This window comes from Schistocerca americana, chromosome 3 (assembly GCF_021461395.2).
Source record: "Schistocerca americana isolate TAMUIC-IGC-003095 chromosome 3, iqSchAmer2.1, whole genome shotgun sequence".
Lineage (NCBI taxonomy): Eukaryota > Metazoa > Arthropoda > Insecta > Orthoptera > Acrididae > Schistocerca > Schistocerca americana.
Genome location: NC_060121.1, coordinates 126348534 through 126364588, shown reverse-complemented (window position 1 = coordinate 126364588; position 16055 = coordinate 126348534). Strand labels below are relative to the sequence as shown.

The 16055-nt window shown below is 43.0% G+C and overlaps 1 protein-coding gene across 4 annotated transcripts in view; it reads right to left on the bottom strand.

The window, feature by feature from the left end:
* The window catches only part of LOC124605781 (pericentriolar material 1 protein-like), a 378792-nt gene that overhangs the window by 245881 nt on the left and 116856 nt on the right, over positions 1-16055 (bottom strand). For all 4 annotated transcript variants that reach the window (XM_047137665.1, XM_047137667.1, XM_047137666.1 and 1 more), the window contains one exon: positions 7352-7477. In XM_047137665.1, the coding sequence (XP_046993621.1) occupies positions 7352-7477 (126 nt within the window). The remainder of the gene's footprint in view (positions 1-7351; positions 7478-16055) is intronic.

Sequence of the window (16055 nt, the reverse complement as noted above, 5' to 3'; positions counted from 1 at the left end):
GCCCTCAGTGCTATTCAAGGCACGAACGCCAAAACTGCCCCTTCCAACAAGCTCAGTGTTACATTCGTGGCAAGAAAGGATATGTATAATCTGTATGTCTGCAATGGAACAAACTAAGAATTTGGACCACTCACAAAAATCTAGTCACAAGCCCAATGTCATTAATGCAGTATATTCAAAGTCTGCAACAGGCATTTGCGAAACTGGCATGGAAAAAATTTCTCCAGTGATACACACCATTCCATCAAACTTTTTGTTCATTTGCTTCTTTGTGGGGAAACGTGTAAAATTTCGGTTGGACATGAGTGCCTCTGTCACATTGCTAAATCGTCACACACATGAACTGTTAGGCTCCCCATGCCTATCTAAAACTAGACGGCAACTGATGGCTTATAATGGACAAGACATTCCTATTCTCCGAAAATGTACTTAAAGAATTGCAAGATAGCACAGCTATTGCGGCCATACAAGCTAGTCAATGGGCAAGCCCAATGAATTTGCTCCCCAAACCCTCCGGTCACATTCGCCTGTGTTGACTTTAAGTCTACAGCCAACCCACAAACTGTGGCTGACACTTACCCACTGACACACCCAGAGGATCTCATTGACAGATTAGGCACCGGTCGCTACTTTTCAAAAAATTGATTTGTGCGATGTGTATCTTCAAATACCGCTTGATGAAGAATCTCAAAAAGTGTGTGTAGTAAATACTCATTTGGGCTTGTTAAATATTTGCATTTGCCTTTTGGCAGTGTCTCTGCACTCGCCATTTTCCAACGGTATTTGAAACAGCTGAATGCTCAAGTGCCAAACTCTTCAAACTATTTGGACGATATTTCCGTAGCAGGTCGTACACCTGAAGATCATATTACAAATCTGATTGCTTTGTTTTGTGTGTTATCTGATGCAGGACTAAAGTGAAGACTAGACAAATGTGATTTTTTTAAACCTGAGTTGCAGTATCTTGCTCATGTCACAAACAGTCAAGGTGTACATCCACTTCAGTCACATTTGTTAGCCATACGAGATATGTCAGTTCCTTGCAATATCACAGAAATGCTGTCAGTCTTAGGGAAAATGGACTATTATATTCGGTTCATACTGAATGCTGCACAAATCACATCGCTTATGTCACAAGAATGTCCCCTTTGTTTGGACAGATAAAAGGCAAGTAGCTTCTCAAAAACTTAAAGATGCATTGCACAGTGATCGATGCTTATATCACTTTGACCCTCACAGACCAATTGTACTGCAAATTGATGCTTCCTCTTAAAGAATTGATACAGTGCTTCTGCCCAGAACTGGCAATAAAGACAGGCCTGTTGCTTCACATCAAAAGTGTTGTCCAAAGCTCAGTGTAACTATTCACAAACTGAGAAAGAGGCTTTGGCTATTGTGTATGGTGTCATCAAATTCCACTACTCTTTGTATGGCAGAAAATTCTATTTAGTAACAGATCATAAGTCTCTGCAGTCCTTGTTTCAACCGATGAAACCGGTTCCTACATGAACTGCCCAAAAATTGCAAAGATGGGCTTTGTTGTTGTCTCAGTACCAGTACGAGATTGTGTATCGCCTGACAGCTCAACAGGGTAACACAGACGCACTTTCACGTCTTTCAATTTGCCCTGATACAGACTTTGACACTTCTGCTGCATCCTGTTGTCACATCGATGGTCGAGATTCTGAACTGATTCAATCTTTTCCGCTAAAGGAAAATTGCACAGGCAACGGAAGCTGATTCAGATCTGAACATTTTGCTAACAGACATTTGCACATCTTGGCCTTGTTCCTTGCACAGCATAAAGAACTCTGTGGTGCACCGATACTTTTCATGTTGACACAGCCTCGCTACACAGAAAGGAGTGATTCTTATTCAAAATGACAGTGGACAGTCACGTGTGTTGATTCCTAAAGCTTTGCAAAAAGAAGTGTGGCAGTTACTTCACCAAGGACACTGGGGGACTGTTCGTATGAAATAGTTAGCATGTCAACACTGTACTTGGCAGGGTATAGACACCTAAATGGAAGAGATGATGTCGCAGTGTCACACATGTAGGAAAAATCAGTCTAATCTGCCACAAAAATTCTCTGCCTGGCCGAAGTCGCAATCACCATGGCAACATGTGCACACAGACTTTGCAGGACCTGTTTGAATCACTCGTCGGTTGATTGTGGCTACTCATACAGCAAGTTTCCTTTTGCTGTGCCAATGAACTCGACAACGTCATGTAGTACAATTCAGATGTTGTCCTATATTTTTTACCTCTAAGATTTACCTGAAATCATAGTGTCAGACAACGGCTCTCAGTTCATGTCAAATGAATTCGAAGCATTCTGTGAACGCAGGGCATACAGCATCTAACTAGTGCACTGTTCCATCCACAGTCAAACGGTGAAGCAGAACGTTTTGTTAGAACCTTCGAGCAGCAGATGGCCAAACTTTGCTCTGCACACACCAGGGATCAAGCATTGCAACTGTTTCCACATCTCCTATTGTTCTCACCCACGAGATGGACCATCCCCGGCAGAACTGCTTCATGGCCGCCACCAATGGACACTGCTCCACCTTCCTCAGCATCTGGCACCGAAGGAAGGACAAAAGTATCACTTCGTGCTGCATGATGATGTCTTTTACAGGGTTTTTAGTGGCAGCAGACAGTGGGCACAAGGCGAGCTCATCCATCGACTTGTTGCTTGCATGTATCTCATTACAGGTCCAAATGGCTTGCAGTGTTGACATCACAATCAACTTCACCGCTGTCATGTGCACAGCGATCCTTCTGTGTCTCTTCCCCCAGATTCATGAATCCCGAGGACAGTGCGGCCACAGCAGCCACTAGAAGGTGTCATCACGACGCCATGGGATGACCCTATAGAGACAGAGCCTTCACCTCCTCCACCTCCTCTCATCCTACCGATGGAGCTGGACCCGCCCACACCGCAGCTGCCAATGCTTTCCACATATGGTTATTGGCCTCTGGAGGTGGATGCATACCATTCTGGTCATTTTCCGGAGGATGTTTCTGCCAGAGTGAAGGCCGGATGGTGGAGTATGATCGGAAGCTTGACATCCCCTGCAGCCACAGCTTCCAGTCCAGCACAGCACCCACCCTTCGGCCTCCATCGCCGTCCTCGCATTTTCTACACGACGACAGTCCATCGCTTTGGGGGAAAGGATGTTCTTGCAGTATCACATCCCCCAGCTGATCTCCAAGTATTCTCCCCTTCATTTTCATAATACTGTATTGGAGTATCTTTTCTTTGCACAGCCTTCCTATATATTCATTTTACTTTTCACCCTTCCCATCTTTGTTTAGTACTGTCTTGCCATCTAAGGCCTTGCTTCTCTCTTTTTCAAAGGTTTCTTTAATTTGCCTACACGCAGTGACTACCATTCCCATAGTTACATATTCTTCTACAGAATCCCATTTCTCTCCTATCTATTTTGTAATTCCCATCAATCTTGTTTTTTGTTGTCTATATTCCCTTTTGTTGCTGTGGTGGTCCAGGATGTAGAGCAGTAAATTCCAGTACTGGAGGTCCTGGGTTCAATATTGAGTAGGAGGGGGGAGTTTTCCTAATTCTAGTACCTCTAGAGTGGTCCCAAGTCCATTTAGCCTCCTATCAAATTGAGTACTGGGAATATTTCATGGGGTTAAAAGGCAGCAGTGAGCAATGTGATGACTACGACCTTCCTCTTCCTCCTCTTCTTTCTGTTCGTGTTGTAGTAGATAAAAGGCTGCATTCTGCATGTAGTCAGGGCAGAAGCCTGTTCACATGTTGTGAACCACAGAATTTATCTTTTCATATTCCCTTTTACCTGCTTCATTTTTATATATTCTCCTGTTGTCAACTAAATTCAATATCTAACATTTTATCCAAGGATTACAGAAAAACGGTAAAAATCACTCATGGATTAGGCTTTAGGTCTGCTCTGAATGGCCGACTGCTACCTACAAGACAGTATGAGGTGTGATCTATGATTTGGGGGGGGGGGGGCATGTGATCAGCATGTTGCTAATCCCTCCAGTAGTTACTGACAGTAGATGAATTCTGATGATGCCGCTGCTTCTTTATTCAAGCTGCTCCTCATTTGGACTCACAAAGGTTGGGTGGACCTTGTACCAGACCTCCCTACCTCAGGAAAAAGCCTGATGAGGCACCAGGGATGAAACATAGGCCCTTCCATACCAAAGGAAGCAATGCCAACCATTTAGCTACAAGAATTAAAATATGCAATTACAAGGCACAACAATGTATAAAAAAACTGATCAGATAACTAATAATAAGCACACTTAACAAAAAATTATTCACCCCAGGTGACATAATGCTAATATACCACACCCACAAACCACCATCTCTAACATTGATAATGGCCTTAATTCAGCAAGGAAGAGAGTTTACAAGTTTCTTCAGGTATTCCGTGTACGGCTGAAGGCAGCCATTGATGATTAGATCCCACAGAGCAGCCAAATTGTGGAGATGTTGACTGCTGCATTTCATTTCTCCGACTGTTCAAAATAGGCCTGGACATTTCCACAGGGATTAAGATTGGGCGATTTAACGGGCCAGTCGAGGTGCAATAGGAAGGCTGGATGTTTGACAAACTACAATCATACACATGCATCCCTGTGGACTTCATTGTTACCATCTTGGAACACAGGAGCATCCACAGCTAATTCATCACGACGATGCAGACACTTTCAAAACATCACAGTGCCACCTCCGGCATGAACTACATCCCCCCACCTCCTGCATGAACTACATCCTCCACACACAGTGAGTTAAAACTCTCACTGGGTCTTTGGTGCACTTGACACCTTGCGTCATTTACAAAGAACTGACTCGTTGAACCACACTGCATATCTCCAGTCAGCTACTGCCCAATCTGTGTAGTTTTTGGCCCAAGACACGCAACTTTATGTGGTGCTGTGAGCAACGGCCTTCTGCTAGGTACCCAGACCCCAATACCTACAGCACGCAACTGCCTCCCTACTGTTCACTTGGCAAATGGCTGAGATTGACCTTCAAGGGTGGCAGCAGTTCCAGTCAGGATTGTAACCATTTGTCACTGACAAGACATGGCACTCACCTCCAGGCCCGTTAGTTAGAATGTTTTTACCATTACTTGGCTGTGAGTGGTACACCATTCCTTGTAGACGTATTAGACAGTCCATACTGACACACCAACAAATTGAGCAACTTCCTTCATGGTTTGGCCAAGGCCATGTCTACACACATTAGCTCCATTTTGCCGTTTCATGACACCTCCATGTCAATCCATCTTACTGCTGATTCCACTGATTCCATACACTCGACTGACGTGTACATATAATTTCACTGTCAGGACGTACATCAGTAGTGGGCAACGTTTTGTGACCACCTCATAGCAGTTCACCATCATATCCATGATAATAAGGTTCGCTGACTCAGTTTTTCATGTGGACAGAGGAGCTTAGTTCAATGTGCAAGAACAGCATCTGGAGTTGGTGCAAGGGAGCACAGCAGCATCTCCACAGTCCGGAGTGTCAGTGGATGTCCTTAATGTGTGCAGCAATGAAAAATGAAACTATGTTTTACATTACAAGTCAGCTGAAACAAATTCTGTGTAAACCAAGTAACATTATACAATGGGGACCTACCGAATGAGGCAGTGCAGCTGTTAAGATGCTAACCTCACATTCGGGAGGATGGAGTTGTTCTATTTAGCCATCCTGACTTGGGTTTTCTGTGGTCTCTCTAGGTCACTAAGGCAAGTGCCAGAATGGTTCCTCAATCAAGGCCACCCCCAACCACCTGTTCTATGCTCACAGACTACCTGTCCCATCCTCATTCAGCATGTTATGTATGCTGTGTTTTGTATATTTTGTTCTATTGAATCGCACTTTATTACTTTGACAAACCTAATATCACTGTAAGATCATCCTTGGATGAATAAAGATAAATAAATAAATTTAAAAAAAATCCGCAGTGCTCCAAAGCGAACAGCATGCTCTTTTAACCCTTTCACTGTTGTGGGTGTGTATACACATCCTGTTACACTGTTTACCTGGTGCTGTGGATGTGTACAGGTGCACTGGTTGGGTTTTTCTGCAGTGCTATGGACGTCTGTATGTGTCTTGAGCCATCCACCTCTCACTGCTGTGGACAAGGTACTGCCATAGCTCAGTGATTTAAAAAGCTATGAGTATTTATCATACAACATATGTGCCCCATTATGTTATCATTTCCCAAAAACCTCATTTTGATATCTTGAATCATTTATGAGATGTGATAATTGTTATGACCACGATTCGCAATGCACAAGGACGTGAATGGGCATGTTGTGCACAACTGCCAATTAGATATAAAACCCAATAACTCAAGAACGAAATAAGATACCGTCCTGCTTTCAATTTCAAATAAAATTTCCATATTTTATCTACATTTCATTCGCTGCAATGTAAAGGGTGGGTCAAAACGGACTTTAAAACTTTGGAGTGATATAGAAATTTATTGAGATAACTTATAGAATTGGTAGATGTGTCATTTTGTAGCAAACAACTTGAAGTTTCACATTTTGGCTTGATGTGACTACCATTTATGATGCCACCGGTAATCAATTTCTTCTCACACTCTTTGCAGCAAATCATGCGTAACTTGTGCAACGGCAGTATATATTCGAATTTTCAGGTCAACTAAATTGTTTGGTTTCACGGCCAATCCACTGGCCTGGAAAGGGATTATCAAAGAAACTTCAAATTTCCATGAGGAAATCAGGTGCTGCACTGTATCGCTGATAGTAAACCATCTCATCTCGGTTATCCATCAATCTGTGGCATTAAAAAGTTTTCAAGCATATCCAGATACACAATACCAGTGAAAGTAGCCATTTTAACTGTGCACTACACTAGCACTCCTAGTGGCAGAATGGAGTACTGATGCACTATGTAAATCAAACTTGATATTGTTTGCTACAAAATGACACATCTACCAATTCCGTAAGTTACCTCAATAAATTTCTAATCATTCCAAAATTGTAAAGATCTTTTTGGCTCAACCTATACATAAAGTTTACACAATACATTTTTACCTCTGCAAAATCTTTAAAAACTTTGCGTGGTGATTTACTGAATTTGATGGAGCACAGTAACTACGGCATATAATGAAAAGAAATTCAGTCCTTTATCATGTGAAGATATCTCCCTGTAAGATGGGCGAAGATCAAATTTTTCCCAGCATTGGGCGAGCAGTACAGCCATAATACAAGCCGCCCTCAGCACAGAATGCAGAGAGCACATCTGTAGCAGCAAAAGGATTAAGAGGATGACTAATATACTGTCTGGTAAATTTTTGTGTGCTCTACATACCTGTTTGAAGAAGATGTGTTATGCTCTAATATATCTTTGCGATTACTGCCACTGCAACTGAGTCTTGCATTACGCTGGGAAGAAACTGAGGGGATGTCATTGTTTTCTTCACACAGGTTATCATCACTGCAAATAAATAAAAATATGCAACAAGAATACAGGTAAAGTGAAATAAAAATGCAAAAGATTTAATAACAATTCAAGAACAAAGAAAACAAACAAACAAACACACACACACACACACACACACACACACACACACACACTACGAAATAGGGGGAGGTTATTAAAAATTAAATAACAATACCTGAAACAGTAGGATCCCAGGTGGGAAACCAATAATTTCATAACGCCACAAAAGCTTGAAAGATCACAGTAGATCCTACAAGGTTTCTAAAATGTTGTGCACACCAAGTAAACAATTATTGAACTGCAGTTAAAATAAATGTATCTCCTGTGAGTAAATTGTGATGTCAACCTAAATCAGAATAAGAAAGCAAATGGCAGCTAATTGTTTACAGGTACCACACTGACAGCCAATCAGAGAATGAGCCATCTGCTTGTTCGCTGTAATCAAAACACTCAGATCTTTTAGGTGTTGGTTACCACATTTACCTTTGGACAATAATTGCAGCTGATAATGTAGTTGTATTTCAGTATTGTTCTATGCTTTGTTTCTCGAGAATGGCACATTTATTTTATGAACATAATGAGTGAAACTAGCAGCAAAAATGCACAGAGATGTGATGAGACTTTTACAATCTAGTAACAAAAACTCAATGCTGCCATGCATTGACTGAGAGCATTTGAAATATATCTGACAGAAACTCATACAACTGCTGCTGTCACAGTCATACTGCACAGATGAGTTACTGCAAACGGACATTATAATTTCCTATCAAGTTCAACTGTCTTATCATATTACATTTTTACAGACAGACTGACAGAATAAGTGCCAGCTGTTGCACATCAATCATATGAGCTGAATTACAGCTATGTTTTTTGTTCCAGGCTTCTAATGAGTAAAGAGGTTTCACTGATTTGCAAGTGTGCTAGCTAAGTTTCAATATAAGTATTCAGATATGGCAGATATAAAAAAGACAGTCTACACACCACAAGTATTTGGATTAATCTGTGGCTGAAAACTTGGTTATGACAAGACACTTTTGGAAATGGGGTTCAGTTGTAGACAGCAAGATATACAGGAAACCAATCATTCTGACTGACAAAGGGACTGTTATAACGTCAAGTTGAATAAATATATTTCAAGGACGACACAATACATTTAAGTCACAGATCAAGTAAACAAAGTAAGACGTGTGTACACTTTAACAGTCAAATCATAACTGAGTCCAAGTCTAGCGGCCGCTGGCTGGCTGGCCGCTTAGGTGGCACTGCTGCTGCATGGCTGGCAGGCAGCGCCATATGTAGAGGACGCATGAAACTGCGTGGCGGCACTTTGAAAGATCGGCGAGTCACACTTTTCCCCCGTTTGAAGTTTTTGCACATGTCTTGATGGAGGTGGCCTGTAGATTGCTAACGTCCATAGGTGTTGTTTGACTGGCCGTAAAGTCTCGAGGAGGAGACTTCCCATACGGACTTCCCGTACCCGATGATAATGGGTCGACAAGAGACATGGGGGTCGCATTTGCTGGGGGCCCGTGCACCAATCTGCCCATTGTGGCAAGTCGGGTTGTTACAACAGGAGACATGGGTGATGTGTCTGCATCCGTAGAAGAAGGAGGCGAGTACAGTTGTTCTGACAGATGGTGGTCATCTGGTTCCTGCATGGGCACGTCTCCTGTTGGAGTCAGTTCTTGTGCTGGCACCGAGATGATGGTGGGAGGACTATATTGTGAGTAATGAGAGATTCCAGGATCCTGAGCGTGAGGTAGAGCCGAAGGTGGTGTAGCAGAATCCGGAACAGGCGTTGCCGGCACATGAGGCCAAAGCTGGTCCGAATGACGCACTGCAACACCCGTGTCCATCTGTATTTCATACAGGTGTCGGCCACGGTGTTGTAAGATGTGGCCAGGACTCCATTTTGGCCGCCTGCCATATCCCCGTACCCATACAAGGTTGCCGGCGGTGAGCCGGCCAAACGAAGGCACCCGCGGCCATGAGGTGGAAGGCCGCAGAAGATGAAATAGCGTGTGGGGCTGTCGGCCATGTAAGAGCTCAGCCGGGCTGTGGTCACCCATGGGGGTGAAACGGTAAGAAGCCAGAAATTGGAGAAGCGCATCATCAGCAGCAGAAGAAGTCAGAAGTTTCCTCATCTGAGCCTTAATTGTGCGGACCAGATGTTCAGCCTCACCGTTTGACTGTGGATGGAACAGAGGGGCCGTGATGTGCATGACGCTGTGACGGGCACAAAAATCCCCAAAATCGGAAGAGGCAAATTGTCGACCACTATCAGTAACAAGAGTAGAGGGAAGGCCTTCGAAAGAGAAAATGCGGGCGAGAGCATTGGTGGTTGCCGCGGTGGTAGGCGGCGTGCAACAGACAATGAAAAGAAAGTTAGAGTAGGCGTCAATAATGAGAAGCCAATAAGTACCTAAAAAAGGTCCCGTGAAGTTAGCATGAATACACTTCCAGGGCTTCTCAGGTGAAGGCCACGGTGACAAAGATGACTTCCGGACAGCAGCCTGTGATGCACAAGGGCTGCAGGCAGCGACCATGTGTGCAATTTCAGAGTTGATGCCGGGCCAGTACACATGACGGCACGCCAGAGGTTTGGTGCAAGAGACACCCCAGTGCCCTTTGTGAAGGAGGTGCAAGACCGAAGCACGCAAAGACGCAAGTACCACAACACGCGGCGAAGCATTGTCAGTGGAAAGGAGGATAACACCATCCCTAGCTGTGAGGCTGTAATGCAAAGTGTAGTAGTTCCGCAATGGATCAGAATTCTTAGCGGGCGGACGATCTGGCCAACCCTTCTGAATACAGCATAAAACCCGGGAAAGGGTAGGATCAGAACCCATAGCAGCCGCCAGCCGGTCCCTGGTGATGGGAAACCCATGCACAATCCGCTGCTCGGCAACATCCAGGTGGAAACACAAAAGTTCGTCCCTATCGAATGCCAGATCAGGACCCATGGAAAGGCGAGACAGTGCATCAGCATTCACATAGTGAGCTGTCAGCCGGAAATGAATCTCATAATTGAAACGAGACAAGTAAAGAGCCCAACACTGGAGGTGGTGTGCAGCCTTGTCGGGAAGTGACGTTGATGGATGAAACAAGGAAACAAGTGGTTTGTGATCCGTAAAAAGATGAAATTTGGATCTACAGAGAAAAACACCAAACTTATGAAGAGCATAAATAATGGCCAAAGCTTCTTTTTCAATTTGAGAATACTTTCGTTGGGCATCCGTGAGCGTTTTGAAGGCATAAGCAATGGGTTGTTCAGAACCGTCAGAAAAACGGTACACAAGGACTGCACCAACCCCGTATTGAGAGTCATCTGTGGCAAGAACAAGATATTGGCCAGGTTGATAAGTAGCCAGGCACGGGGCCTGTTTTAGCATAGTCTTCAATCTCTGGAAAGACGCATCACATGACGCAGACCAGTGAAAAAGCATGTTTTTATGCAACAGGCGATGCAATGGCTGAGCCACCGAAGCAGCAGACGGTAAAAACCTGTGATAGTATGCTATTTTCCCCAAGAAGGCCTGCAGTTCCTTAACAGATATAGGGTGAGGAAGGGCATCGATCGCAGCGACAGTTTGCTAAAGTGGATGAATACCATCCCGAGAGAGTTGAGACCCCAAGTACGTGATAGAAGCCTGAAAAAAATTTTCATTTCTGAGGATTACACTTAAGACCAGCAGTCTGTAAGACATTAAAAAGTGTGCGGAGATTCTGAAGATGTTCTTCAGTGGTGGAGCCAGTGACAACAATGCCGTCCATGTAATTTATACACCCAGGGACAGTGAGCAATAATTGTTCCAAGAATCGCTGAAAGAGAGCAGTGGCACTGGAAACTCTGAATGGCAATCGTTGGTATTGATAGAGGCCGAAAGGCGTGTTAAGGACCAGAAACTGCGGGGGGAAGCAGCGTTGAGAGAAAGTTGTTGATAAGCTTCTGACAGGTCAAGTTTAGAAAAATACTGGCCTCCAGCAAGTTTAGTGAACAATTCTTCAGGTCGAGGCATAGGATAAGTGTCGATGAGGCATTGAGCATTTACAGTGGCTTTGAAATCGTTACAGAAATGAATATCACCATTGGGCTTAGCAACGACAACAACAGAAGAGGACCACTCACTGGAAGTGACAGGAAGCAAGACCCTTGAAGCAGTGAGATGATCCAGCTCCCGTTTGACCCGATCACGAAGGGCCACAGGAATGGGCCAAGCCCGTAAAAACTTAAGCCAAGCAGTGACTTTCTGTGTGATATGAGCTTCAAAGTCGTTTGCACAGCCTAACTCAGGAGAAAAAAGGGACGAAAATGTCATCGACAAGGAATCCAATTGAGCATAAGGAATAGCATCAGAGACGATATTGACAGAGTCATCTATGGAGAACCCAAAAACGCAAAAGGCATCGAAACCAAAAAGATTCTCCACGTTACTATGGTCGACCACAAATATGGGAACAGTGTGAATGACAGATTTGTAAGATACGTCAGCATCAAATTGTCCCAAGAGAGAAATCTTCTTGTTTATTGTAAGTCCGTAATTGCCTAGTGACAGGTGACAGGATTGGAGAACCCAACTGAAGATACGTCTGATTTGCAAACGGATGACACATGACCCTTTTTTTTGCATTTGTGACACACGGCCCAAAGTTGTGGACAATCATCTCGTGAATGTTTCGTAAAACACCGCAGACATGAGGGAAGTTGCCATGGGGTTTGCTGCAGTTTCTTAGAGGTTTGTTTATGGTTAGGCCGAGGCTGCGCTTGGGAGCGTACTGCAGCCACGTCGGCTGGCGAGGACACACCGCACGCTTCGTCAACAGCGCACAGAGGTTATACGTCCCCGACGTCACCCCCTGCCTCTATTTGCGCTCCAGTAGCGTGAGAAATTTGAAAAGACTGAGTGATGGATAAGACTTCATCTAGAGTCAGATTTGCCAACTGAAGGGCACGTTGCCTAACTTCTTTGTCGGGCACCGACCGGATAATAGCATCCCGTACCATGGAATCGGCGTAGGATTATTTGTGAACGTCAGTAACAAATTGACACTTTTGACTGAGGCCGTGAAGTTCAGCAGCCCAAGCGCGATAGGATTGATGTGGCTGTTTTTGACAACGATAAAAGGCAACACGAGAGGCTACCACATTCGTATGCTTTTGAAAATATACGGACAGAAGTGAGCACAATTCAGCAAAGGACAAAGATGTAGGATCTTTCAAAGGAGCCAATTGTGACAACAACCGATACATTTGAGGTTAAATCCATGAAAGGAACAGAGACTTACATGTTTGGTCGTCCGCAACATGAAATGCCAAGAAGTGCTGTCAAAGACGTTTTTCGTAATCAGACCAGTCTTCCACCGTCTCGTCATAAGGAGGAAAAGGAGGGAGAGAGAACGATGAGAGATCCCCCGCATTTGATGCCACGACGAAATCACGAATCACATTTCTGAGAAGCGTTTGCTGTTCTATGAGACCTTGCAATAGGTGCTCTAAGGTAGCCGTGGAAACCTGTGGATCAGCGATGAAAAAGAAAAATTCACTACCTCGTCGCCAATTGTTATAATGTCCAGTTGAACAAATATATTTCAAGGACGACACAATACATGTAAGTCACAGATCAAGTAAACAAAGTAAGACGTGTGTACACTTTAACAGTCAAATCAGAACTGAGTCCGAGTCTAGTGGGCACTGGCTGGCTGGCCGCTTAGGTGGCGCTGCTGCTGCTGCTGCTGCTGCTGCATGGCTGGCAGACAGTGCCGCATGTAGAGGACGCACATAACTGCGCGGCGGCACTTTGAAAGTTCGGCGAGTCACAACAGGGACCTTAAAATCTGATCTGCCCTTTTTGATTTTCTTCTTTCTTGTATGATTTGAAGGTCAGTGCCCTACAACAATTTCATAAAGCAGTATACTGTATTCAACCGACTGTAAGACGTGGTTTTCAGCCAAATTCATCATTCGAAAAATACAGGGTCATCTTATATTTGCAGATTAAACTATTGGTGCTAAGGTGTTTTGTGGAGTATACATGTGTAGTCTCACATTTATAGCTTTGGCTACAGAGGTCGTGTGCAGATTTACTTTGAAGAATTCGGAAGGGCAGGGCTCGGCAAACGATACTCGCATTCCAACAGGTTCGAGATTTCCTAATATGCCAGAAAGCTTGATACAGTACTGACATTGCTAGAACACTGACTCATGTGGCACTAGTGCAAGAGACACATGAGAAACTATGGACTAGCCACTACAACAGCCTACTGCTCTGATTAAAATTTGGTAATTTTATGAAACACAAGCAAAAATAGCATTAAATTCTATCATCTAACAGACTTTTGTTGTACTTGAACAGGTTTGCAATAAACATTCTCGTACATTAATGGATACCACATACAAACATTAATGTCACTTTTTAAGTAAAGGTAACACTCAAAAATGGAAATGTTGTCCCTGATAAAACATTAGTTGATTCGGACCCAGACCACTATTTTATTTGGTTATGAGAGACTGTAATGAATTACTAAGTGGACTGCAAACAAGAAATTTCAGTCACTGTTCACCTATTAGAATACCCAGTAAAACATTACCATCTTTTAATCAGATTTAGAACATGAGTGCCAGACATTCAGTTGAAACAATAAGGAAAGTTAATACAGAATGAAATGTCTAACAAAGAAGTAAATCATATTAAGCTGAATGTAACTGTTACTGCGATAATAAATTAAACAGCAGCAAGATCCATTATGGAAATACTACCAACATACACCACTAGTTCGTGAAAGCTCACGAATGGGGCTGAATCATAACTGTACTCCTTTATTTATGTATTAGTTGGTGTTGTTACATATGACCTGCACATCAGAAGATATTGCAGTCTGGTTTTCATAGTGACTCAAGCTCAGCTCTACGGAAGGTTTGGAAGGGGACAAAGTACACCAGCATGGCTGAGAGCTAGGTTGATCGGATGGAGGAGAACGGTATGCGAGCAGCAAATTTCATTGTGTTGCCAACTATGGAAATCTATACCATGTATTTTGGCATTTTATGAACATCTACCACATTTAAACTGCAGTTTGCCTGAATTCACTTGTAGTCGGAATCGAACTGCCTTTAAAATTGGAAAAATACTCAACAACAGTATTCCTTTCTGCAGGAGTCAGTAAAAGTCTAGACAGGGCTGTACTTATGTGTTTTTCACTGTAATGTTGTCGATGCTCACCTTGACGTACAACAGGAATGAAAGGATGTGTGTCATCTGGTTCTACACAGCCAATGACAGAACAGCGGGCAGGTGATATGCTTGGAAGCAAGAGATATTGGAACATTCTCACATCAGTACAGGAGCGAACTACAATATGTATTCAGAAAAAAATGGCTGTGTTCTCAGGTCCCACTGTAGCCACAACCTTGAGACTGCAACACATTCGGAAGAAACAGCCGAATATTTGTGACAACAAAGATACAAATTTCACAGCTGTGCTGTTAGGGTGATGGTGGTGACGATTAAAAATAGTGATACCACAGACTACAGGGCTAGTAAGCAAAAGAGGCAGAAAAGAAAACAGTTTAGAATATGTATAACGTTAGCTTTTTAGCAAATACTGTACATCAATAAAACAGTTTGTGATGTTAATTAATCAGAATACGTTAAAAATAAATTTTTCTTGAAGAGTCTTTTACGGAAAGGGGTGGCCGTCTTATATTCAGGGTCATCTTATACTCAGGTAAATATAGTAATACCATTCTCAAAAACATTTGTGAAAATCAACTTCAAAGATCTCTGAACACTGTTAAGTATAGAGTCTTACATTTTGTTTCCATGTGTATTCCAGGTATCGCTTTCTCTCATGTTTTGAGGAGCTTATCTAGTACCAGACTGAGAATGAATGGAGATAATTCATCACCTTGCGTGACCCCCCATTTTAATTAGAAATGATTCTAAATTTGGGTCACAAATTTTACTTTGCAGATTGTGTTAGTTTACATTACTTTTATTTTGGGAATCGGTAATACTTTCTCATCTGCACTCCACTTGCAGTTGTCTATATTTAAATGAATACTGTCTTTGCATGCTACAACACCCTTAATAAGATTCATGGTATTGTGCAGCTCTGATACCAACAGGATATTCTTCAAGAGACTTAATTTTATGCAGATGGCAGGCAGTCAGAAGCGGATGCTTTTGCTGACCATATCCCTTGTCTGAAGCATTTCCTCTATTATGGAATGTCTTTCTATACTTCTGTGACTTTTTCTTAAGGCTTCCATTTTGTCTCCGCACAACAAAAAAACACATTCTGCAAGCAGTTTCTGGTTTTACTGCTTATTCTATTTTTCATCATATTTTTTGATCTGGCTCTATTCCAGTGGTTGCCAGCCTGAAATCTTTAATAACTACATAAACCTTGAGAGCCCAATCCCTCTTTAATCTGGTTTCCTAATGATTAGTTGCCAACTTTTTCACTTGCTTTCCACAACATCTGGTTCGGTAAGCTACACCTCCCTTAACTGTTATTTCATGAATTATTATTGTCTGTGCCTGATTGCAAATACGAGCCAAACCACCTACAT